The 27,038-nt window shown below is 38.4% G+C and overlaps 1 protein-coding gene and 2 long non-coding RNA genes across 4 annotated transcripts in view; 2 read left to right on the forward strand and 1 right to left on the reverse strand.

The window, feature by feature from the left end:
• Positions 1 to 583: 583 nt before the first annotated feature.
• Positions 584 to 26,095, reverse strand: LOC122491368. Its single transcript, XR_006299340.1, has 4 exons — positions 25,987 to 26,095; positions 17,731 to 17,788; positions 6,668 to 6,789; positions 584 to 695 (listed from the first exon to the last, which is right to left on the reverse strand). It is a non-coding gene; the product is annotated as an uncharacterized LOC122491368 (long non-coding RNA).
• On the forward strand, positions 5,512 to 15,689 carry LOC122491370. The gene is made up of 2 exons (XR_006299341.1): positions 5,512 to 5,723; positions 15,512 to 15,689. It is a non-coding gene; the product is annotated as an uncharacterized LOC122491370 (long non-coding RNA).
• Positions 24,815 to 27,038, forward strand: part of RHOBTB3 (Rho related BTB domain containing 3) — a 54,855-nt gene continuing 52,631 nt past the window's right edge. Inside the window, exons 1-2 of one of the 2 annotated variants that reach the window (XM_043593970.1) lie at positions 24,815 to 25,724; positions 25,905 to 26,130. In XM_043593970.1, the coding sequence (XP_043449905.1) occupies positions 24,979 to 25,724; positions 25,905 to 26,130 (972 nt within the window). In that variant the 5' untranslated portion in view covers positions 24,815 to 24,978. The remainder of the gene's footprint in view (positions 25,725 to 25,904; positions 26,131 to 27,038) is intronic. The other variant, XM_043593961.1, reaches the window with a different exon arrangement.

The following is a 27,038-nucleotide window of genomic DNA, read 5'->3' on the forward strand; positions in this document are numbered from 1 at the left end:
AACAGTACCCTACTTTCTTCTAAAACTTAATTGTGTGCACAAATGTCAATGTAATTACTTATTTATGTCTTGCAACGATTTATAAATATATGTGATTTCCTAATATTTAATAAAAACAATAAGACAATAAAAACCTGGAGAGCAAATTCCTATAATGACTTTTGTGACAAAATTATCATTAATGGCTATTCCAGTAATAACAGGGAGGAGGCTTCTCTCATTTATTCAGTACTTACTGAGCAGCTACTATGTGCCCTCACTGTTCAGCACTGAGTGAACAAAATAACAAAATAAACAAAACCCTTATTCTATTGGAGCTTACATCCAGTGGGACAGAATCAACTCCTTATTGCTATTTTCTATGAACCAAGAGAAGCCATTTCTTTTACTAGTAACTTGTTCAGGTTTTATGGTGAATTTAAACTATGTTATATATATATATATATATATATATATATATGGTGTGTGTATATATACATATACACACACCATATATATATGCCATATACATAATACATATATTATATATACCTGTGATTGAAAAATAGATCTTATTTTAGTATTAGAAAATTTTGCTATAAATTTACATTTTAAATTAAAATCATTCTTTTCTTACATATCATTCATCCAATCTGTAGTTATCATTGTCCAATAAGGGTTTTTGAGCAGCTACATATCTTGATAGATTCTTCCACCTAGGAAACAAGCAATCTAAATTGAAGCATGTCAAGTAAAGCAAATAAATACATATTAAATACACTTAAGTATTCATAGTCCACATTTCTTACAGCTTTTGGTTAGAACTCTTAAATTTATCCACTTCTGCAATAACCTTTGCAGGAACCAATACAGATTGTGTATTTTGGTCCCTTCACTTAGGGTCACAGAATGTATAACTTAATTACCCAAATACTTAAGTATCTCTCTGGTCAAACCAATAATATTCAAGCACAATGAAAAAGAAAACTAGTTATTCCATGTAATTCTACATAATTATCAAAAAAGAAAATTATGTTCATTCAACAGTGGCAAAAATGAATACACTGAATGATGGATCCCATTCTTTATTTCCACCAAACACGTTAACAGCAAGTCAATGACACCTCTATGACGTGGAGCGCTGACAAGACTTAATTAACTAGGTGTGAATTTATCTCAACTTGTCATGAGACTACATTTATTTTCAGCCAGTACCAACCAATCCTCTTAGGTATTTCTAAGTTATTTTGTACACAATTTTTATATGTTAAAAGACTAATAAATAACCTACAGTCCTAAATTGTAAAGATTATATGTAACATTTATGTAAAAAACAATGCCTTTTATTTAAAATAAAGTGTTTCTGACCAATGATTTAAATTGTATCTGCCTAATTTGTGGTTTTTACACATTTGTACATGAATAAGTTTCAATCAAACTCAAAACTAAATATGTCTAATATGTGTTATCTAAGCAGAGGATGGGAGAATGGAGAATCTTTATTTTTTTTCTTTTAAAAGAGTGTATTAAGCCACTTTTGTTTTGTTGTGTTTTGTTTGGCTTTTTTTTTTTTAGGATTCTATCTAAAGAAATAGAATGGTTACATAGACCATATGTAAGTATTATTATCTCTATCTACAAATGGTGAGCCAGGCTCTGAAAAATTTAGAGTATCTCCAAACCAGAAAATAGCAGAACAGAGACTCTTATCTAGATTCTCTATTCAAAATTTTGAATTATTTTCACCACACATATTATTACTTCTCTTAGTTGGAGTGAGTGGCTTTCAGTATCAGGGGGAAAAAATACCAAAAAGAGGAGAAATACTCTCAGATAGTCTAAAGTTTAGAAAAGATACAGATTATTAAAATTTTTATTTTGGATAACTTCCACCTTTTCAATAAAAATCTGAGTGTCCACTGTATGCCAGGCACATGGGAGACAAAAATGAATAAAAGTCCTTACTCTAAATAAAGGAGCACGTAGTGTAGCACAGACATATTCAGCGACAATTACAATAAAATATTATGAATACAAGAACACTGACATACATAGGATGTTGTCACCTATGCAAGCAAGAGCAAGGGTGCCAGCTTTGGGTGGCCAGAGTCAGAAAACATTTCATCTAATCAACAAACATTAGGCACCGTGCCAGAAACTGGAGCAGATAAATAAAACAGACCGGATCATAGCTCTCCTTGAACTTGCATTATAGAAGACACTATAAACAAGCAAATAAACGAGGTCATCCCATGTGATACTGGAATGAAATAGATCAACATACAGAGAAGACTGGGTCACTATCAATTGACATGTCAAGGAAGAACTCCCGTGAAAAAATGAGGAAGACCTGAGACGTCAGGGATGTATACCATTTTAAATAGTTATTGTTTAGCCTTTGGGGGCAAAATCAGTATGTTTTTAAAAACTAAGTACCTTTAAAGTCTACATAAAGTTTACTTTACTTTCAGGTAATGGTGTCATTTCGCTAAAGCTCAAAATCTCTTGGTTGAAGTTTCATCATCACCCAGTTGAAAAAATAAAGATGAAAGAACCCTTCTCCTTTCAATAAGCAGAGCTGTTCTCAGCAGAAGGTAGCCTGGGGTAGCGGCGACAAGGTGCTGATGGCACTGAGGGCTGTCCTCACCTAGGCCAGCTCTCCTGGAAGTGCGCCGTCGGAATGAGGGTGCGGTGCGCTCCGTGCAGGTGCCAGGTGCAGGCTGCCTCCTTGCCCTCGGAGTTCCAGCTCGGCCGCTCCTAACGCATCTGTCCCAGGCCCGCCCAGACCAGAAGGCTGCAGCCTCTGCCCTCCACCAGCAGCCTCCCACTTGGAAATGAAAAACCAATAGCCTAAGGCCCACCTCCTCCCACTTCCAAACACGTGTAACCACGAGCCTCTGGGATAGTCCTTGCAGATCTGGTGGCACGTGCCAAACGCGTGACGTCATACGTCACGCACAGGGCAGAGCCACGCCAGTTGGAGCCTGGGACAGACATTGGTCTCCAGGCGCAGGAAGGTGGGTCCTGAATTGCGTGTGTGGTATTGTAACACTCAGGACCTCTCAAAGGCCCCGGGATGTGGTGCAGGCTCCGAGGGGTTTTCTTGCCATCTCCTACAACTCATCCCTCAATTTTGGGAGTGCTTCTGGCCCTAGCAACTGAGATTTAAATGCGGACCCAGAGAACTGCGCTCCTAGCTGAAATTGGAGATCCTGTGGACCCAGAGATTTGGAGTTCAGTCTGTGGAGAAGAGTAAATGGGGCAGAATGTGGGTGGTTGATTTATTTGTGATGAAAACGAAGGCTCAAGAGACAAGGTCCTGCCATATATCATTTTGAGCAAAAGGAATGATGGATTTAGGAAGCCCAAAAATAGTACCAGGGAGCAGAAATATTTAATCCTAAAAGCTAACACCTTTCAATTCTTGTCAATTCAGTGTCCCTTGTTTTTCAGAGGTTTATTCGCCCTCAAACCCTTTCTCCCAAAGTATCAAGTTTTTGTTAAAATTACACCAGCAGTAATTTTGGAAAATATCATCAAAAGTAATGTTGCATAATGTGATGCCAATAAGGGACCCCAGGATTAGAAGTTAAGAGACCTGGGATATTAGTGCCAGGCTTGATGTGGCCACCTGTAGGAACTACATTCCCTTGCCTCAAATTTATTGATCAGTAAAGTAAGGGAGTTGAAACAGAGCTCTTAAAATTTTTTTTGACCTTAGCAAAGGTCAAATTATCACAGATAGTCATGCAAATTTTTGTAACTGTAGTTTTGCCAGGATCAAACCAGATATTAGGAACACTTAGTACAGGGAACAAATCAAGGATAGGCTTAGAGCATACTGGCAAGAAAAAAAAAATAGAAAAATTCTTAGTCAAAGCAGTATCTCTAAAATTTAGTTTATTAAATTTTTTTATTAACGTTTTTTATTTATTTTTGAGGGACAGAGAGAGACCGAGCACAAGCAGGGGAGGGGCAGAGAGAGAGAGGGGGACATAGCGTGGGTTCCAGGCTCTGAGTTGTCAGCACAGAGCCAGACACCGGGCTCGAACCCACAAATGGTGAGATAGTGACCTGACCCAAAGTCAGATGTTTAACTGACTGAGCCACCCAGGCAGCCCTAAAATTTAGTTTATCAAACCATTTGGTTTAATGTAATTGAATACAATTCAAAATTGACCCTTATTGGCTTGTATAAAGAGTAAATGCTGTCAGTTCTTTGGTTCTTAAAGAACAGTAGGAAGGTACATATTTAGATCTCCTGTTCCTTAGATCTCACAACCTTTTTTTGTTACTTTGTTACTGACCAAAGTTTTCTCTTCCCTTTGTGGTCTCAGCTTTCTTACTTCCTACTTAGATTTGATTCTGGCCCTGTGTGAGTTTTTTGTTTTTTTTGTTTTTTGTTTTTTTTGGATTTGTGTGTGTGTGTGTGTGTGTGTGTGTGTGTTAAAGTCCTATCACCAAATCTAAAACTTTTTCAGTCTTCATTCTTTTTGAGTTTTATAAGTATCTGATGCTAGCAATATCCTATACTTCTTAACATAACCTTCTTTTTCTTTCATAAGATAAGTTTGTGTTTTATTTCTGGCTATTCTCTATGTCTTCTCTTCCTCCTTCCTCTCCTTTTTCCACACCCCAAAGTCTTGCACTTCATTCATTTTATCATTAAATTCTGTTTCATGGAAATCACATCTGAATATTGCCTTAAATTATTTTAGAAACTTTATAAATCTCTAACTCTAATACTATTCTTTGTCCAGAGTTTTCCAAATATTTGCTGAACAAAATAATAATAAAATCACCAATTATTGGTGGCATCAATGTAAGCACTTAGTATATTGAATAAATATTATTAAAAATTTTTAATGCAGTATCCTCAGATATGTGATAAATATATGGTATATATAGTACTTATAAGTCTTGATACTATACCCACTGTATATGTACTTCTGGCAAACATTACTGTATTTCACTATGTACTTGTGTATCTTATAATGCTATTATAAATACTATCATTTTGGGGAAAAGAGTTTATAGTTATGAATAATAATAAAAGTAAGACATGAATTATCAGCTCTTGAAAAAATGCCCTGCATCTTTACCATGTGGAAAGCCAATGTTTGTATTACTAGAATAGCAATTCTCAACTTTTTGGTCTCAAAAGCTGTTTACACTCTTACAAATTATTGAGAACCCCCCCCCCAAATTTTTGTTTATGTGATTTGTATCTATTGATAATAACTTATTAGAAATTAATGCTGAGAAATTTAGAAAATACTTGTTAATTCATATGGTAGGCAGTCTTTATGAGGGCCCCCAATGATTCTTACCTGGTGGTATTCATGCCTTTGTGTAATCCCCTCCCCTTGAGCATGTGCTGGATTAATTGATTTTTTTTTTTTTTTTAAGGATGTGGCCAAAATGATGAGATGCCAATTCAAGATTCGGTTACAGAAAGACTGTGGCTCCTCTCTCTCTCTCTCTTTGAGGGAAGCCAGCTGCCATGTTGTGACTTTCCTGTGGAGAGACCGATATAGCAAGGAACTGATGTGTCTGATCGACAGCAGTGTGGAACTGGGTCCTGCTGACAGCCATGTAAGTGTGCTGAGCAGCTGATCCTGCTCCAGGCAGGCCTTAAGATGACTGCAGCTCTGTGGACACCTTGAATGTAGGCAACTTTGGGAGAGACCTTGAGCCAGAGGAACCCAAAGAAGCTGCACCTGGATTCCTGACACACAGAAATGGTGAGATAAGAAATAAATACTGTGAAGCCACTAAATTTTGGCATGACTTGTGATACAGCAGTATACAACTAATACAGTTTCTTTTAAAATAACAATAACAATCTTTTCATGAAAAATCACTATATTTTTCAAAATAAAACACGTAGTGAGATGAGTGATATTGTTTATGTTTTTGCAAATCTCTCACATGTCTAATTTTATGGAAAACATCTGGCTTCTCAAATCTGCCTCTGAATTTAATGTTACAGTACACTATTTTGGTTGAAATACATGAGGAAATTTCAGCCTTAGACAGATATGTAGTTGTATAAGGAAGGAGTGTGTTAATACTCTTTGCTGATAAGTGTGGACAGTCTTCTTTGATCCTGTATCAGCATTCAATAGGTGGTAGTTTCCTAAGGGTTAGTTGCAACATAGAAATAATATACTCTGTTACATTTAAATTTATTGGTCTGTTGTGTGCTTTGACTGGATCTTTTATTAATGCATGATTTTGTAGCATCATGCATTGATCATTTGGATAATATTGGTCCTCTGATTTATGTAGACCTTCCATTGACATGTTTCATCATTCAACAATTTCCCGGTATTCCTCTATTCTCCCCTCTCCCCCCCAAAAAACCCTCTTTGTTAATATTACCACTGCTCTTATCAGAAAAGTCTTTACGTTTGGGGAAGCTATAGTATCATCTATTATTGCATAGCAAATTACTCAAACTTAGCAACTTAGAACAATAAATTTTAACTATTTCACAGTTTCTGTGGGTCAGGAATCCAGAGTGGCTTAGCTGAGTGGTTCCAGTTCAGGGTCTTTCAAAAGGTTGCAATCAAGCTGTTGGCTGGGCTGCAGTCATTTCAAGGCTAAACTGAGAGACAGACTACTTCCAAACTGACTCATGTGCCATTTGGCAGGCTTCAGAGGATCCACTTCCAAGTTTACTCACATGGTTGCTTGCAAGCCTCAGTTCCTTGCCAAGTGAACCTTTCCATAGGCTGCTTGAGTGTTTTCAAGGTGTAGCAGTTGGCTTTCTTCTCCCAGGGCTACCTCACAACCTGACAGCTTGTCCTAGATGAGTGATGAGAGACAGAGAGAGAGAGAATATGAATATAAAAGAGCTCACCTAAGACAGAAGCATAGTCATTTTATAACCTAATCTCAATATGACAGCTCATCACTTCAGCCATATTCTATTTAGTAGAAATGGCTGAGCCCACAATCAATGGTTGGGAAACTAAGCCCTGCCTCTTGAGGAGAACTGGATCAAAGAATATTGGGACATAGCTACATAACCACCACAAGTTGTCAAACTTATGGTGCCAGATGTAAGTTTTCCCAAATTCTAATTTTTGTTCTAAATTTATCATTGGCATTAAACACTGTCACTTGTTTTCCTTGAAATGACAACCTTCTTTCATTTTTTAGAAAATACTCTGGCAAACACTCAATGCTATATAACCATGGTTTCTGTCAGGTGTTCTTTCAAGTGAAAATTATATTCCATGGAAAAAGTCACTAATTCAAGTCACAGACCAGGACAAGTATACTATTAGTTTTTCCTTGAGGCAATCATGTATTTCAGTATGCAGCAGAAGGGCTTTATGCATACTTCCTGTTAACTCACACGCAATATTAAAATGACATATATCCAAGGGTCAATATTTAATAAAATTGATCATTTTTATTGCTTCATCCAAGATATTCTTAGGTAAAATTGCCTTTTTTTTTTTTTTTTTGACAGACTGTAGTGCTCAGGACTTCAAACTGGGAAAACCATTGTAGGAATAGGTAAATCTGGAAAAGCTTCATGGGGAAGGGTGTGTGTTGAGATCAGCTGGAATTACATTTCAATTGACAGAGAGGAAGAAAGGTGGGAAAGGCAAGTAGGCAAAACCAGTGGAGCTGGAATGAAATGGGCACGTTCTATTCAAGAGGAAAGAAAGGGAAGGCTATTTGGGAGCAAGCTGTGGATTAGATATGGGCACCTGTGGAGGGACCCAGCCTAACATCTCCACAAAATAGACTCCACCTGAAGGGGCAGTGTGAGGGAGGAAGGCTGCTAGAAGCCCATGGGCTTCTCCGGATGGTAAACCAGATAGAAGTGCAATAGGAGGTTACCAGTAGGGTTCCATATAGCACAGTCACCTTTGACTATTTGTGGTTCCCGAGGGCACCAAAGCTGGTCACAACCACATAGTTAAGTAAGAGCTTTCCGCCCCCACCCTCCAACCCCCAGCAAAACTCAACTAGGAAAGGAAAGTTTTAAATGGAATGAGATTAGTGTTTGGATTATTACCCCAGACTGGACTCTAGGTACTAAAACTTCATTTATTACATGAGAGCCAGCACAGAACTATAAAATCTACCTGGGGTTTCAAGATAGTGAAGGTGGAGCACAGACAGTTGTAACAGTGCAAATTTGAAGGACAGCTGGAGAAAGGAGATTGTTACTTTCAGCTTGCACACCACTGAGTTCTCCTGTAATAAAGTGGTTGCAATAACTATTGAGCATTTATTTTTGCCACGCTGAGGTTCAGCTGGGCACGTTTCCATGAATGGACAGGATGTATATATATTTAGGAGAATGGTGTTTTCAGAATGATTGGAGCCAGGCTAACCTGTGTTCATGTCTCAGCTCTCCTACTTTAAAAAATGGGACACATTGTTAATCTCCTAGACTCTGGGTTTCCTCATCTATAAAATGGAGATAAATAATGCCTATAGTAAAATTAGGTTTCTAGTTTAATAATATCCTAGTTTAAAAAACAACAACAACAACAACAAAACACAGTGGACTAAAATACCCCATGATGTTACTTTTACTGAACTAAAGTTAATGGAGTATATTTAAAGGATCATTCAGTAGCTTGTTCCATTTACAACTGTACTAATAGTTCCATTTCGTGATACCAAGATTCTCTCAAGGGAGAAATTAAGAACACAAAATACTTGCTTTTAGTCCACAGAGTTGACTCTCTACCAACTCTGCCAACAGAGAGAAAAAGAAAAGAAAAGAAAAGAAAACAAAACAAAACCTTCTCTGCAAGAAGTATTAAACATAACTCAAAAAACCCAGGTATTTAAAAATAATTATGGCAAAAATAAAACAGGATAATATACATATATATATTCTCATGTTACCATCAAATTTATGGCAGAGGAACTGAGCCTGATTTGGGGGTTTAGATATATTTTGTTTCATATTTAAGAATAAGTATCTATTCTGGAAGTAATCTTTAAGGGATGGAATACTACTTAGAGACCATTTGCTTACAGATACTTAGAGGCATTAAGTGATTTTTCCCTTATCACCCAGCTGCTGAAGGGCACAAGTGGGATAAGAACCAAGACATTCTGACTCAAAAATGTACTGCTTTTTGGCATATTCTACACTACTATCTACAAATCACTCCCATATCTTTATTTAAATAGAGCAGAACCTCTAGTGAGGAGCAGTCAGCACTTTGCTCTCATCTGTTGCATTTGCTTCATTTATTTCTTTAAAAGTTGCAGTGAAGCCCCATTTGATTTAAATCAGGTGACTTTTTTATTCAGTGAGATTAAGCTATATGTTCAAATGTTACTTTCTATTCTTTTGGAAGAGGAAAATTAAAATTAAGTGTAAATAGGGGGAAACAGCATTTGTTACATAAAAAACAAAGGCCTAAAATCCTCACTTCATATGGAATTCACAAATATATAAACATGCCAACAGGAAAAATATTACCAAAGACAACCATAAAGGATTCCTCCATTTATTTAACAGATATTTTCTTAATTTTTTCCATATATCCTGTACTCTGCTATGGTTTAGGAATGGAATTAACAAGTATTTGTTGACTTCATGTCATATTGCTAAGAAAAGGTTTATTGACAGTAATCCGATTTTGCAAAAATATGTATGTATATATACATCAAAATATCTGGAAGGATATAAAGTGGTTATCAATGGGTAGTCAGATGTGTTTATGTGAAACTTATACAACAATGGACATGGATTTCTTTTGTGATAAAGTTTTATTAAAACGTCTAAAACTTACAGACATAAAATTATTCAATTATTTCACCTATTGTCAAGGGTTTTTTTGTAATAAAAATAAATGTATTTTATTATTTTCTTATCCAATGGAAGATGGGTTCCAACAGAAATGGATTCCTTCCTTTCTTTTATACCACTAAAATCCCACCTTCTCTTTCCTGCCCCCAAGATACCACAGATACATAAACACGCACAGACAGACATGCACACAGAAACACAGACACATGGACACAAGACAGTCTCTCACACAATAGATACACATAAACACACCACACCACAGAAACACACACAGAGATACACAGTCTTACTAAAACTTACTTTTGTAGAAGTGAAAGAGTTTGGCAGAGATCTGAATGTTTTAGTCTTGGAAATAGCATTCATTATTCTCTAAATTGCTCAGTTCTTTTTTTTTTTCATTTGCAACCCCTGAATGCAATATTTTTTCATGTTTGCATATTATAAAATGTATAAATTCTTTTAGTGGAAACATAGCCTGTTTAAAGCAGAAATTAGTTTTCCTTTGTGAAATTATATTAGAGAAATTTACTTCACAAGCATTATTACCAGCTGACCTTTAAAGGTTTTAAAGGACTTACTTTTATTTATTTTTATTATTTTTTTAGTTTTTGAGAGAGTGGGAGCATGTGCAGGTGCATGGGGGAGGAGGGGCAGAGGGACAGGGAAAGAGACATATGTAAAGAATAGTCATAGCAGTATTGTTTATGATAGCCCCAAACTGGAAACAATGCATAAATTCATTAACCCTAGAATGGATATATAAATACTGATACATTCATGTATTTGAACTCTATACAGTACTGAAAATAAATGAACTGTTGTCATATGTAACAATATGGGTGAAACTTCTGTAAATACCATTGAACAAAGAAAGCATGACACAACAGAATACACACACCATCAAGTTCTAAAGCAGGCAACTCTATTTTCTAGGATTACACACTTGGGTAGTGTATTGATATTCTCAAGTGAGGCAAGTGAAGATTGTTTAATAAAAGGTGTGGGAAGAGTTTGGGAAAAGCTATAAGGAATGGTACAGTGTCCTAGTGCCAGTAAGAGCAGGAGGCATAACTATCCTTAGATGGGAGGGGGTAAGCGGATTGAACGCAGAGGGAGAGAGTTGCATGAAGAGTTAAGTCTCATAGGAACAGTGACCTTTGGTTGTTGTGATGTTTAATTTTGTATACCAACTGGACTGGGCCATGGTGTCCAGCATTTGTCAAACTTATTCTAGATTTCTGTGAAGGTGTTTTAAAATATGTAATTAACATTTATTAAACACATTTTTAGTACAGTTGACACACAATGTTACATTAGTTTCAGGTGTACAGCATAGTGATTCATCTTCTCTATGTTATGTTATATTCACCACAAGTGTAGTTACCATCCGTCACCATACAACACGATTATAATATCATTGACTATATTCCCTATGCTGTGCCTTTCACTCCCGTGACTCATTCATTCTAGATTAACATTTACATAAGTACATTTTGAGTAAAGCAGATTACCTCCATAATATGGGTAGGCTTCATCCAATCAATTGAAGGCTAATAGAACAGACTGACTTCCCTCAAGCAAGAAGGAATTCTGTCAGCAGTCTTTGGGCTTGAACTGCAACTCTTCCCCAGGTCTCCAGCCTGCTGACCTACCACACAGATTTTTGATTCACTAAACCTCCACAATTGTATGAGCCAATTCTTTAAAATAAATCTCTCTCTCTCTCTCCTTCTCCCTCATATATATGTATGTCATATATACATACATATATATGACATATATATATATATATATATATATATATATATATGACATTTATGTCAGTTCAGGATGTATAACAGTATTATATATATATAAACACACACACACACACACACACACACACACACACACACACACACCATGTTGATTCTGTTTCTCTGCCTAACCCTGGTGAACACAGTTAGTAATAAAACCAACCCAGCTAGCCCTTGGGGAGACTCTCCAGGAGAGGAGGCAGGGGAGGAAAATATCCTATTTCATTCCACTCCATCTGATCTCCCTGTTGATAAATGCAAGTGGAAGCCAGAGGCCAATGGAGCTTGTTGATACAGTTCATACAAGCTAGCTTCCCTGTATATAGAGCAGGGTGGAGAAGTGAGAAGAGTGGGCCTGAGCAGGCAAAGAAAGAGTTAAACTTTATAAGGAAAAGCTGGGAAACTGTTACCATAAAATTCAGATTGGTGGTCACCTGTAGAAGTGTGAGAAAGTATCTAGAAGAGATGCATAGGTTGGGGTATTTCCTCACCTGAATGATGGTTAAATGGGTATTTGTTTTATAATTATTCATTAAAACATGTGCTGTTGTATATTTCATAATTTACAATAATAAAAACTTGTATAATACTTGAGTTTTAAGTCCTAACCATTTTCCAGGTAAGCAAGTTTGCAGCATTTAAAATGGTCTGTTGAAAACACTAGAAATTTGCTATAGATAAGCATACAAGTCCTGACAAGTGAAGTAATTAAATAACTTAGGACTAAAAGATATTTTCTTTAAAAAAAAAAAGTTGCTTTGAGCCAAATGGGGAAGAAAAAATAGTAACTAGAGACTCAGACATGTTTAAATACTGACAGTATTGAATAGCAGAGAGGTAAATGTCGAAGACACCAGAGAAGAAAGGGGAAACAGATGGAGTGCAGTTCCTCCAGTGTCAAAAGGGGAAGCACACACAGCACTACCAGAGGCTGGTATACCAGCCTTAAATAAGATGAGGGAATCTATTGCACAGTAACTGAAGGGCAAAGAAAAGGATGTATGTGGTGACATGTAAATTTGTTGGCTTAGTAGTGGGAAGCTGAGGGTAGTTCCCCATCTGATGCTTCCTTTGTCTTGTCTTTTCTTTTTTCTTTTCTTTTCTTTTCTTTTCTTTTCTTTTCTTTTCTTTTCTTTTCTTTTCTTTTCTTTTCTTTTCTTTTCTTTTCCTTTCCTTTCCTTTCCTTTCCTTTCCTTTCCTTTCCTTTCCTTCCCTTCCCTTCCCTTCCCTTCCCTTCCCTTCCTTTTCTTCTCTTTTCTTTTTTTCTTTTCTTTTCTCTTTCTTTTGAGAGAGAAAGAGCACAAGCAGGGGAGGGGAAGAGGGAGAGGGAGAGAGAATCTTAAGCAGGCTCCATGCCCAGTGTGGAGCCCAATTCAAGGCTCAATTTCACGACTGTGAGATCATGACCTGAGCCGAAATCAAGAGTTCAACAGTTAACCGACTGAGCCACCCAGGCACGCCATGATGCTTCCTTTTTCTCTGGGACAGAAAACATTAGGGAAGATAAGGAGGGAGGAGATGTCAAAGTCTGAGACAGAAGACAGTGAGAAGGCTTGAACCACTCTGGAGAATGAGAGCAATAACCACATTTGGCAAGAAATACCCAGTGTTCAATTGAAGTTGGAGACTGTGAATTTGTAGCACCACCAATCTGCATGATGACTTTCTATAGTAAGATTTAGCCATCAAAATATGGGTATAGAAAAAATTAGACAGCTGGATTGATCCGGGGTTGGAGTTTTGGACTTAAGGACTACAGAACAAGGGATGTGAGGCTAAACACAAAGAGATGCACCATGGGATTTCAAATGGATAGGGTGGGAACTAAAGACAGAAGAGGGCTATCAGAGAAGGAGAACATGGAAGGGTCAAGGGTTTGGATATTGTATGAGAGCATGAGCAGGGAGCAACTGAATGATGGAAATGGAAGGATGAAGGTTGCGTGTCCAGGTTGTGGAATATCTGAATGTGTTGTTGTAGGTGTGGAACAGTTGTGGGTAGTGATAATGCCTAGGGACAGGACATTGAAAAGGAGGGATAAAGTGGAGTGGAGGTGAAGGTCACCAAAGAAGAGAGGCTAAGAAGTTGAAAGAGTAACTCATGTGGACATCGACATCATGGAGGATCATGAACATATTTGGAGCAGAGAGAAAAATAGTGAACAATGTATGAAGTGGAGGTTGGTGGTTGAGTGGGAGGTTGCTAAATGACAGCAAGAGGAAAGATAGAAGGAAGTATAGCAAATGGCTCTTTGGATCAGAAGAACAGTTCTTCAGGAGGATAAAGGAATAATGGTCTGGTTCTCCCCTCTACCCCAATTGGAATTACAGAAGGTAAACTAGAAAAGTTTTGCAGGAAAAATGCATGGGCAAATCTAGGTGACCAGGATACATTATAGCTGGGCCTGTAGCAAGGAGGATATTAGGTTAAAGTGGCTGTAAAATTCAGGAAGAATTCACTCTAGAAATGCCCTAATATTGATTAGCAGGTGGTATTGATAGTCCCGATTGCCCAGGTTGGCTCTGGAAGATTCTAAGTTTTAGAAGTTTAGAAGATACCAAGTTTTCCCTGATATGAGAATTTAGAAGTAAAGAACACAAGTGCATTTAGTACAGTTGTTTGCATACTTGTTCCATGGGCTATTAGATTCCTTTGAAGCTCTAGGTTAAGAACCATATTTAGAAGATGGCTTTGTAAATGTGGCTGTTGGATGATCTTTGTGGCTAATCCCATCATGTAGATAGACCTTAGTCTCTCCTAAGCCTGAATCTGCCAATCAGAAGACAGAACTGTAGAAGATTGAGCAAGTTTTAAATTGGCACAAATTTCCACTTGCTGGCTTAATTCCAATTAACCATTTATTTATATATGCAAAACATCCTTGGGATCAAAATGACCTATACCTTAGATGCCTATTAAATGCTTGTTGAGAGGCACCTGGGTAGTTCAGTTGGTTGAGTGTCTTACTCTTCATTTTGGATCAGTCTTGATCCGAGGATCCTGAGATCGAGCCCAGTGTCAGGCTCTGCGCTGGGCGTGGAGCTAGCTTAAGATTCTCTCTTTCTTTCTCTCTCTTTCTCTCTCTCCCCCTCTGCCCCTCTCCCCTGCTCTCTCTCTCTCTTTCTCTCTTAAAAAACAAAACAAAACGTTTGTTCAACTGAAAGGATAATAGTGGGCTTCCCATGTAGACTTCCCTACAGGGAAAAGAAGGTGTTGGCCACATATCATAAGTTTCTGGGCCCTTTAATAGTTACCCTTCTCATTATAAATGAGCAAATCTAGGTTATACACTGGCTTCTTGTGCACTGAGTTAGCACAAACTCATCCATTGAGTAGGATCAGCTCTGGGCACCCTGACAAAATTAAGTTTCTGGACTTGCAAAACTGAGGAATGAGCCCTGGAAAATGTGACTTGACTGAGGCAATGTCATCCTGAGGCCAGCCTGAGCAGCCCAGCTGGCCTCTCCCTGTGACACTTCTAACTCAGTTGTTTAGAACAGCAACTGTATTTACATCATTTTTAGCTCCTGAAATAAAAAGCTTTGAGACCATGACTGAGTTGTAAGCAAAACATCCTTGTAATCACAGTTAATGCAACAGGACTAAGTCATGTATTAGAAATCATAGTGAGTTAATAAAACCCAGTGGCTGAAGGTGTCTCCTAATTCTAGAGTCTAGTGTGGGGAGTTATTAACAGTGTATATAATCTATGACTGTTCATGGGTAGTGACCTAGTAACAGACTGTTCCATTTAAGGCTATAGCTAGTGATGCTTGTATCAAAACAAACAAAATGCTTGTAACAAAACAAAACAAAACAAAGCAAACTGCTTTTTTTGTGTGTGTCTGCTTTGTTTTGTTTGTATTCTCTACTTCATTGCTTCTTGTGTTATGGCAGAGTTGCACATTTCTGAGTGTCTCATTCTTCTTGTTCACAGAATCATAAACTTTTCCCACTACTCTGAAGAGTTGGACATAATGACCAGTAAAAACAGGATTTTTGTCGGACATGGCAACCATTCCAATAACAAATACCGATGATCCTTTTGTTTCTGTTCACCTATAAAAAGGTAGTTGCTAACTAACCAGTTCAGTAAAATGTCATGTCTTGCTAGATTTCACTAGAAAGAAGAGTTTTCTTGCCTTTCAGAATTTCATGGGTTCTTATGATTTGCCAATTTGGTAGTAAAGCAAAATATGTGGTGGGGGGGGGAACATCACAGTATAAATATGCACACCCTTTAATTTTACCTGCTGTTAAGTAATTTAATCTTTATTTTTATACTAAATCAGCAAGAATATACTATGACTGAAAAGACAAAACTTGAGAACTTAAAGCCCTGGGCTTGCAGTGGGGAACTTACGCTGCAGCCTGGATGGGGATTTAGGTGTGGGCGTGGTAAGGGGTATTGCTCAAGTTCCTCTCTTTAGGGGAATATTTCAGTGGAAACTTTGAGAAGATCTAATTGACACCGGGATGAGTCCAAAAGCATCTTTGCTTTGTTTCTGCTACTTACCACTTCACTGAGAAAAGTCTAGACACTTTTGAATGAAGATGCTGAATCTTTTAATGTAGATTGAATTGCTCTTGTCCCACCCTGGTCCTAAAACTGGAAGGAGCTTGTTACACCGAACATCTTGAGAAAGAACACTGGACAAGCCCCTTCATTAGCAGAAATAGTATCGGCCCTGTAGTAGTAGGGGAAAGTTACCAGTTGGGAATGGAGTTTGGATCTGGCTATAGCAGGGAAAGAAACTGGTAGTATAACTGGAAAGATAATAATAACTATGCAAGTCCAGATATTTTAATTTGAAGATGAGTAGTGAGAATAGCAATAAAAAATAATAATACTGAAGTCTCAGATTAAGATTTAAAACATTGAATGGGCTCTAAAGAGGACCATGGAGATCACTGTCAGTAAGAATATGCCCAGGGGATCTCGGGATAAGGTGAAAAACAAAAGGAAGAGAAAAAAAAAATGTCCTTAAGATAAACTGAAAGTTTTAAATGCCTGAGTTAGGTGATGTTTGAATGCCAAAGGACTATTCCCCAAGGATACAAGCTGTTAACCAGCTGGGCATTTCTTAGAGAAAAAAAAAAAGCTTCTAAGAAAATTTCAATTGTTCACTGTAAAATAGTTTTTCATTGCAGACAAGATTATAGAGTTGGGTGTGAAAAGTAAAAAGCAAGGTGAGAAAAATAAGGATCAGAAGTATTGTATGAGGGCAGAAGTGAGGTGAATTGGTTTGTTCTTGCCATTAAATGAAAAAGGAGGGGGCACCTGGGTGGCTCAGTCAGTTAAGCCTCCAACTCTTGATTTTGGTTCAGGTCATGAGCTTGGGGTTCCTGGGAATGAGTCCCTCATCAGGCTCTGCACCACGGAGCTTGCTTGGGGTTCTCTCTCTCCCTTTATCTCTGCCCCTCCCCCACCAACACTGTGCATGCTCTCTCTGGGTCTCAAAGTAAACATAAAAGAGAAAACAAAAAAAGAGAACATTTCAAAGCAGCCTTGTAAAATGCCCAGTTGGGATAATGCCCAATGGATGGTCGTAGCACAGATGCATAGCAGAGATAGCAAGTAGAAGGAATATAAGAGATAGGGAAGACTTACGAGGAAACTACCATTGTAAATGGCACAACTTTTAGTACAGTTAACAGTAGAGCCAGATTATAGTAATATTGAAAAAAATCTATCTTTTCATGTATTTAAGATTTTCACAAAGGTCTATCAGCAGAGTATTACACCATTTAAATCTAATATTTATATTAGATATATTTCTGTATAGCTACAAATGGAAATATTCACAAATATTATGCATAAGTAAATGATACAATCAATAATGTTTGATAAAGATACTTGTATATATATTTTTCAAGGACTAAATAACAGAGCAGGCATATTGAAGGCTGAACAACCTGATTTCTTTGAAGTTCAATCCTTTGAAAAATGCTGGTAGCAACAAGCAGTCCTGGTTCAAAGGAACATATGTTCTGGTATTTTTAAGTAACATTTTAACTGGAAAGCAGAACGATTGTTTGAAAAACATGATTGCACACAATGATAGAGGTGGGCGGGTAATATAAATTCAAACAAACAAATGCACATTTTACACCTTCTCTGAAAGAGTTTACGGTAGTTAGATTCTGGATTTTCACCTTGGCTTCTCCAAACAGAATTGACAGCATTGCAGCCTTGTAGTTTAGAAGAAATCCACTAGAAGAAAGAAGTAATAAACTGTCAGCTACTTCTCTGGGAAGAATTACCCAAGTAATAAAATGAATAAAGTCAACTTTTCTCATGACTGACTGTATGGTTACTGAACTTGGCATGTGACTCTGCTTAGGTTATTCTATGTGAAGTACATGCATGCTCTTGTAAAAACAAAAAGATGCTAATCTTGAATTTTATGATTTTTGTGTGAATTTGCAAGCTTTATCTCTCATTAGATAAGTTAATACAATATAAATACATTTTTTACCAGGCAGGTTTCTAGGCACGTAGGTCGACAGTTTATCTGTGTTGCCTCCTCCTATCTCCTCTTTCTTTCCTCTCTCCCCACCTCTCTCTCACCCCAGCAGTCAGCCCTGATGCCCTATTCAACAGCACAGGACTCCACTATGGTGTTTTCCTAAACTTGCTCTCTAGAGCACAGCCCTAGCTACCAGATCTGTAGTCTCCAAACTTTTTTTGACTGAGTACCCGATAAGAAAGAATTTTGAACACACTCTCAATATCTTTATAAATTACATGCATATATTCCTGTTAATATATAATGAATACAATAAAACATACAGAAATAAAGATATCAATAGATGAAATAAAGATGAAGGAAATTATATTTTAAATAATTTTAAACTGTATTAACAATAACACAAAATACATTTTCTTTAAAATGTTACTGTTAGAGCTTTTTAGAGAGAACAATAATTCAGTATTTTTCTTAACTCTTAGTTTAACTCTTTGTGATACAGCAATGTAGATGTCTGCTTTTACGTTTTGTTTACTTCAAGTTTCTCTGAAAAGATCTCATGAAGATAAATGAATTTGAATGGAAGAACTGCTTCCTTAGCTGTGTTACTAAATTATAATGCTTATTTTTCAGGCCCACTTTTTATGTAAAGATTTTTGTTAATATCTAATGATATTAGATACATACATTTCCAACTTGCCTAATGTTACTCATTTGTTTCTACACTCTAATCAGAAGATGTTGTAAATGTTTATATTTTTAACAAATGGCTTCAAAACCCATGGAAATTTTATTTGGAAAATGTTTAGCTAGGTTAAAAAAGCCTATAATATATGCATTTTTATAGGTTACATGCAATGTTTTCCTTCACAAAAATTACATAATGAAGGAAGTATTTTCATATATCAACACAGTGTAGTGGGTAAGGGCATAGACTCTGGAGCCAGTCTACTAAGTTGGAATCCCAACTCATTGTTTGTATAACTGTGGGCAAGTTACTTAGCCTCTTTCTGTGCCTCAATTTTCTCTCCTGTAAATTAGGATAGTAAGACATGTACTCAACAGGGCGGATATTAAATATTAATAAGTAGTAAATAAGTCAATAATAGTAAAACACTTACTATCATATTTGACATGTAGTAAGTATACTCAAGTATATAAAGGATTAAGGGGAGAATTCTCATGCCCTGAAGTTAAGAGTGTAATAATTAAAATGATTTTTGAAATCAGTTGGGTATTATCTATTAAAGTTGGACATACACATACCCTGTGACGTAGCATACCCACTATATTTAATAAGAGTGATCCTTGAGGCTTTGTTTGTAATAGGCAAAAACTACAAATAACCCACATATGCATCTACAATGGGATGGAAAAGTAAATGGTTGTGTATATATCCATTGGATGTTATTCAGCAATAAAAATGAATGAAAGGAACAAACCACAGCTACATTCACATGAATGAATCTGACAAATGATGATGATCATAAGAATCAAGACACAAAAGAGTATATAGAGTGTGATGCCACTTATAAAAAGTTCAAAAAGAAGCAAAATTAAAATGTTTGCTTAGGGATGCACATGTAGTAAAACTATATAGAAAAATAAATAATCATCACAAAAGTCAGGTGATGATTATCTCTAAGGAAGAAAAGATAACTGTAACTGAGGGGTGGGGGGGAAGGGGGTGGGCACCAGGTGTGTGTGTGTGTGTGTGTGTGTGTGTGTGTGTGCGTCTGCACATGCCTGTACCCTTGCATGAATGTTGATAATACCCTATTTTCTGACTTGGGAGATGTTTAGGAAAGTTTATTTTATAATTATTAATTTGTGATGATTTTTATGCAATTTTCTGTGTACAGGTGTTATACTTCACAATGAAGAAAAAATTTTAAAAACTCTCTACAAGTCTCATTTGCACAAAACTAACTGTATTGTTAACATCTTATAGTGCTGTGTATTCTGGCCCCAACTTCTTTGCTGGAATAACTTCCTATAAAATGTACCATGAATGAATTTCACATGAATGCTCTCATATAACCTTAGCTTGGAATCCTCCCCTTCATTTTTTTAAAAAGTTTTAGTCAAAACAATGAATCCATCGATGATTACACTACACAAGTTTTGTATAAAACAGTTTTTATTTTTACAAATTCAACTATTATTTAAAACATCATTTCAAGATGTAGTTAAGAAAGAATATCTTCTCTACTATAGTTTTTCTTTCGTGGCTCACACACAAAAAATGTCATTTTAAAATGTATTTCATTATCAAAACATAGTGTAGTAAATACCACACTGAAACAGAATCTATCATAACAGAATCTATCCACCATAACGTGAGACATATTAAAAACATCTGTGCTTTCAGTTTAACTTTATGGTAAACTTCCCACATTGTGTAACTTGTTCCAATACTTGTGTCTTTGGGTCTTTAGCAGTGTTTCATATGCATATTCTCAAGGTATTCACTGTCAAAGAAATGAAGTTGTTTTTTTCCATTTGTGTTCCATGTATAATTTCAGGGATTTTCATCTTGGCAAGAAAAAAACTATTTTCCCTATCGTATGTTGCTTTTTGACATTCATTGTTATGAAAGCTCAGACAAAGCTTTTTAGCATTTGTAATATATGAATTTTCTTTAAAGTATTGGCTTGAATAGTACATTACTCAATATGCTGGAGATGCCGAGTTTTGCCTTCATGTTTGCGTAGTTTTTAAATGGCTAGCTAATTGTAATCAGTTCAGAATATCATTATCTATTAACTATGATACACACCGGGTGAAGTCAGTTAGCAAAAGTATATGTAAGTTCATACTTAAAACAAATGTTCTTATTATTTCAATGATTATGGCCAACTTGTCAGATCCGATTAAGTCATTCATTTTTTACTTTGCAATGTGGCTTCCAAAGGACATCAGAAATGTCAACGCAGCCAACTGTGTTTGCTTATTCTTGCATTATTAACACTATCTCCATTGGTCCATGCTGTAACAGTTCATTTAAATATCCTACATAAATCCACTTAGTGAGACAGAAACTGCAACATGTGGCAATATGTTGAAAGCGAACAATGGAGAGAGCCCTCCCCTTCTGTTCTGTGTGCTGCTGTGCTCCCACCCTCTCCCCAGAGCACCCCAGGTGCCTGTCCACCTATGGACCATGTGGGGGTGCTGCTGCCAGTCCTCACATTCAATATTATTAAAGCTTGACTTCTTTCCCTTTATTTTGATAAAAGTATATGTGTTTGTACATAGAAGTCCAAATACTTTATTCTCAAATTTCAGGTTCAGGTTCATCCTCTGTACCCCACTTTAGAGACCCTTGCTCTAGACAGCCTTAAAATTTTATTCCTCTTAATGTTAGAAATACCCTCTTTTTACTGAAAATAAACTTGAAACTCTAATATATTCTTTCAGGGGCTCCTGGGTGGTTCAGTCGGTTGAGCGTCCAACTCTTGGTTTTGGCTCAAGTCATGATCTGTGCGCTCGCTCTCTCTCTCTCTCTCTCTCAAAATAAATAAACTGAAAAAACAACAACATAAAATTAGATGACAATAACACTGCTCTGATTGACTATGAGATGGGAGAAGGTGGTGCTCAGACCTCTCTAGGTATCTTTCTCCCCCACCTCCTCAGATGGAAAACTAGTTCCTTTGAAACACAGTTGGAAAAATCTTAATGCCAAGCCTAATTCTTCAGACCTACCCATAGTAACACTTGCTTCCTCTCTAGTCATTAAGGAATCAGCATATTTTTCAAAGACTGGTATATTAATATTCATGATCTGGGTACCAGTAATAACTCTCTGAGTTACCTCACACATACTTTAACGCTTTTATGTGGCTACATTGTATCTGGAGATAAAAGCATCTATTAGAATGAATAGAAAATGGTGGCATTTCCACTGCAAAAATAGGGAAGCATGTTGTTTGGGTGGGAGGTGCTTGCTTGTGTGTTCCCCATGACCTTGAGACTGGAGGACTAATGATAATCCAATTTGTTATACCCCAGTAAAAGTAAATTTTTAATTAAATGCTACTGAGGGAAACTACAAATATATAAACGAAATAAAAATTGTAAATAAGAGGAAAATAATTATTAAAAAAAGTAGCCTTAAGATAATTATAAAAAGAATCTTTACGATATCAAGAAATAGACCATCTGTGATCTCGTATTAGCCAAGATAAGTAACACTAGCCGCTATAATAATTGACCCTAAAATGTTTGGCTTAACTCAATAAAGATCTATTTTCTCACTCATGTCTCAGTACAATGCATGCTGTGAAGCAGCTCTGCTCTAACCATTCATTCAGGAACCCAATCTTCCTCCATGCAGCAGACCAACAGATTCACACAATGGCTTCAACATTGACCTGGCTTCACCCAGTTAGTAGAGAGGGATAAAAGAGAATAGAGAAGGCACACTTTTCTTAACAGCTCAGTAGGGATTATATTCTGCTACTCAGAATTAATGATATGGCCTTATCTACATGTAAAAGCTTTGGAAAATGTAGTTCAGCTATGGGTCCTGGAAAAGAAGATGGGTTTGGTAAGCATCTAGCTGAGCTCTCTGGTATATACAGAGGGACCCCTAATCTATAGTTAGTATTCCCAGGTCTGACTTTTGAAATCTCTTGGAAAGCCTCTACCACTCTCTTTTTTGTCTGCTGTAATAAAGGAATCTGCACACCAGTGTTAATTTCAGCTCTGTTTCCTGAACAAACCATGATCTTCCATGTCTCTACACCTTTGCATGTGATTTTCATATAATGTCTGTCTATTCCTTCTAAAACTCTCTCCCTTCCCACCTCCCTCCTCTTCATATTAGCAATTCCTTCTCATCTGTTAGGACCCAAGCCACTGTTTACTTCCTCTGTGAACTTTTCTCTGGTGACACACAGGCACAGTCTCTTCTTAATGTTCACTGAATTTTAACCTTGTACTTTGTACCTACCTCTGCTGCTGAATGCATAAGCTTGTATTATAATTATTTAAGCAACCAGTATGTTTTCAAAGGATTGGGTGCATTAATATTCACAATGTAGCGACCATTAATTATAGACTTGGTTTCTCAAGGGTAACACCTGAGTCTTATGTATCTTCGTATCTCCCATGCTACCTACCATGGGCCTGGCTCCCATACTCAATAATGGAGGAGAAAATGCATGCTTCTTCCTGCCACTTCCCAATCCCCACCCCCCTTTTTTGTATTGTGACAAAACATAAAAATATAACATGAAATTTACCATCTTCACCATTTTAAAGTATACATTACAGTGGTGTTAACTATATGCACCTTGTTTGCATTAGATCTCCAGAGTTTTTTTCATCTTGCAAAACTGAAACTCTCCTTGTTGAACAACTCTATTTCCTCCTACCCTCAGCCCCTGGTAACCACCATTCTACTTTCTGTTTCTAAGAGTCTGACTACCTTAGATACCGGACATAAATGGAATAATGCAGTAGTTGTCTTTCTGTGACTGGCTTATTTCATTTAGTATAACATCCTCAAGATTCATTCATATTGTAACAGATGACAGGATTTCCTTCTTTTTTAATCCCAAATAATATTTCATTGCAGGTACATACCACAATTTCTTTCTGCATTCATCCATTCTAGTGTCTTTGTTTTTGACCTGTGGTTACCAGAAGGGATTGACAAAATATATTTTCTATGGACCCAAGAGAAAAGGTGATCCTATACTCTTAGATATTTCAGGATGGTTTAGGTTCTAAAGACTAAGGGAAATTATACTTAGTGCAAGGGAAAATAGATTTAAAAAAAAAAAAATCAGTGATAGGGCGTCTGGGTGGCTCAGTCGGCTAAGCGTTTTGACTTCGGCTCAGGTCATGATCTTATGGTTCATGGGTTTGGCCCCTCATCAGGCTCTGTGCTGACAGCTCAGAGCCCGAGCCTGCCTCACATTCTGTGTCTTCCTCTCTCTGCCCCTCGCCTGCTCACACTCTGCTTCCCTCTTTCTCTCTCTGTCTCTCTCTCTCAAAAATGAATAAACATTAAAAAAAAATTGTAAAAATAAAAATCAGTGACTACATGAATAATGCCTCTTGCTATACCCTATGAGCATGAGAAACTATATTATACTGCTTCCAACTGAGCAACAAGGGCCCATAATCAAAAGCTGTTCACATTCCAAAGGCCTCTTATCCTAGTCTTTTCACTCCCCTACTCAGTACCTCAGTCCCTCCTCAGTACCTCATACCCTCAAAATAGCTCTCTTGAGAAAAGATATTTTAAAGTAGGGCAAAATGAATAAATAAGGAAAGGGAGAAATAACTCTTTCAACACAGAGCACTTGTGAGAATTTTCATGTTTATGGAGAAGCTGAGTCCCACAGTAACCTCTGGCCCTTCTTGGTATTAGTGGACTCGGGTGTTCATTTGCATTGGGATAGTTCGAGGCCCTTTAGAGGCAGTCATAACCTTTACTTCAGTGAGTTATCATGAAGGAATCTGAAGTATCCTTGCATTATTAGCATGAACGTTATTTTTTCAGTTGGTCTAAGGAGTTATTAAATAGGTAGCCTTAATGTGCACTGGAAAATCTCCAAGTAAACTAGCATTTAGCTTATCCGTATGTTAAACACTTCACACGTAACTTAACATTATCACAATAAGAACCCCAGCACTCAAAAAAAAGAAAAGCTGCAGTTTTTGGTAAACTATGCCAAATATAGCTTGAAATAGTAAATAATCCCTCAAAAGCGATATTAGCAAATTAATTGCTGTGTGAACAAAGAACTCTTTCTGCCCCAGCATGAATGTTGCCTTTATTTTTTTCTCCCAAGTATGATTTTAGAAAACAGCTGTAGTGCATGTTGACAAATGACAAAGCGGGAGACGTGGTAAAACACTTTCGGTCAAGGCCAAAAGGGGAAAAAAATTGGGCTGCTGGAGCGGCCAGCAGGCTTGAATGCCTAGCTTCCCCAGCCTCCTTTTTCCCCAGCCTTTAGGGAGCGGGGGCCTCACCGCCCCACCCCCCTTTCCCTGGCTCTGGTTACAGCCTTTCGAGTTGAACAAACTTGCTGCAGGCGGATTGGCGATCAGGAGCTCTCCGGCTTGGGCGTTGTATTTATTAATTTATATTCCGCGGGGCCCTTGCGCGGGCCGCTCCTTTGTATCCGGCAGCCGCTGCCTGGGCCCGGGGCCCCGGCGGGGAGCGCGCCCCCCGCGTCCGCTCGACCCCCAAGGCCAGCACGTGCTGCACCCGCCCGCCCGGCCCGCCGAGGGGGCGGAGGCCCCGGCTTTTCTCCTAACTCACTCTCGGCCAGAAGGAGGAGCCGCGGCAGCAGAAGGCGACAGCTGCCCGGCCCGGGCAGCGCGGCAGAGAGGGGGCTGCAGCGCCCGGGCGCCGGGCCACTCTTGGCGGCGGCGGCCGGGGAGGCGGGGAGCGGCGGGCCGCTCGGGATGTTCCCGGGCACTTCCTGACTGGCTGGCAGCGCGCACACGGCCCGACTCGCACGTCTCCGGCCCCCTGGTCGCTCGCTCGCCTGCTCGCGAGGGCCCGCTCTGCGTCGGCCGCACCGCGGTGGAGGCGCGCGAAGGAGACGCGGCCGGGGATGAGCTGATTGCGGGTGAATACGCCGCCGCCTGGCCCCGAGAGGCCGCGAGGAGCCGCTTTTCTCCGAGTCGCCGCCCTGCCCTTGGATTTGAGATCATGTACGTACGCGTCGCGGTCCTGCCATTGTCTCTACCCCAACGCGTGTCGTGCGCCCCAGCGCGAGGGGCTTTCGCTCATCCTCGCCGCGCGCTGCCCCCCGCACTTCCTGTTCTGATTAAAGAGATCCTCGCGCTGACCACGCGCCTCTTCTCCCCCCTCACCCCCTCCCTGTCGTGTAGGTCCATTCACATCGTGGCGCTCGGGAACGAGGGGGACGCGTTTCACCAGGACAATCGGCCGTCGGGGCTCATCCGCACTTACCTGGGGAGAAGCCCGCTGGTCTCGGGGGACGAAAGCAGCTTGTTGCTGAACGCCACCAGTACGGTCGCACGTCCCGTGTTCACCGAGTATCAGGCCAGCGCGTTTGGGAATGTCAAGCTGGTGGTCCACGACTGCCCCGTCTGGGTAAGGGGCGGCCGCTGCTCAGTGCCGAGGCTGACGGAGCTTTTCTTTCATTTGTTTTCCTCCTCCCCCTTTTTCCCTTTTCACGGATGTGGACCGTCCGGGTCACCTGGGTAGAGTTTTAAAACATTTTTGGGAAAAGCTTCGTTTTCCTTTGTTTCACCGGGCGGGGGGCAGCCTGGTCAGAGAACACTCTTAGAAGGCAAAAAAGCCCCAGTGGGAACTTGGAGCGCTTACTCCTACAATGCACGACTGTAGGTTGTCCCTTGGTAGCTGGCAGTTGAATGTGACAACCCCAAGGGACGGGGTCACCAAGTGTCACCCGCAGAGAGCAATGTTTTTTCATGCCTACCCTGTTGGTGATAGTGTAATATTAGTGTTCTAAAAATAAAGTCCTCTGAAAGCTCAACACAAGCAAAAATAAATTTCACTGGGGCAGTTCAGAAATAGGACCCCTGGAAAGGAGAGGAAGAGACAGGGACTGAGAATTAATTTTAAACCACTCATTTGCAACACTATCCACTTTTGAAAATTTTAATTCATGTTTTTAATTTTAATAATGCAGATACTCTTGATATATTAGCCATTTGTTTTCAGTGACTCATAAATCGGAAATAATAATACTGCTTGGAATTTTCAAAAAGCTTTAAAATTTGCAATAATTAGAAGAAATTGTAATAAAGTCGATAAAATTCAGTCTGATTCTTGAGTACTTGATAAAGGAGAAAGGAATCTACTCTGTGACACATAAATATTTTTAGTACACAATAATGTAATACTGAGGTATGCAATAATAGTAATAATTTTAATGTTTTCATTTAATCTTATTTGGAAATTTCTTATTCTTTACTGGTATTGGAGTTATAATATTATAACTAAAGCTCAAGGTTGTATTTTGTAACAGAAGAAAG

This window comes from Prionailurus bengalensis, chromosome A1 (assembly GCF_016509475.1).
Source record: "Prionailurus bengalensis isolate Pbe53 chromosome A1, Fcat_Pben_1.1_paternal_pri, whole genome shotgun sequence".
Lineage (NCBI taxonomy): Eukaryota > Metazoa > Chordata > Mammalia > Carnivora > Felidae > Prionailurus > Prionailurus bengalensis.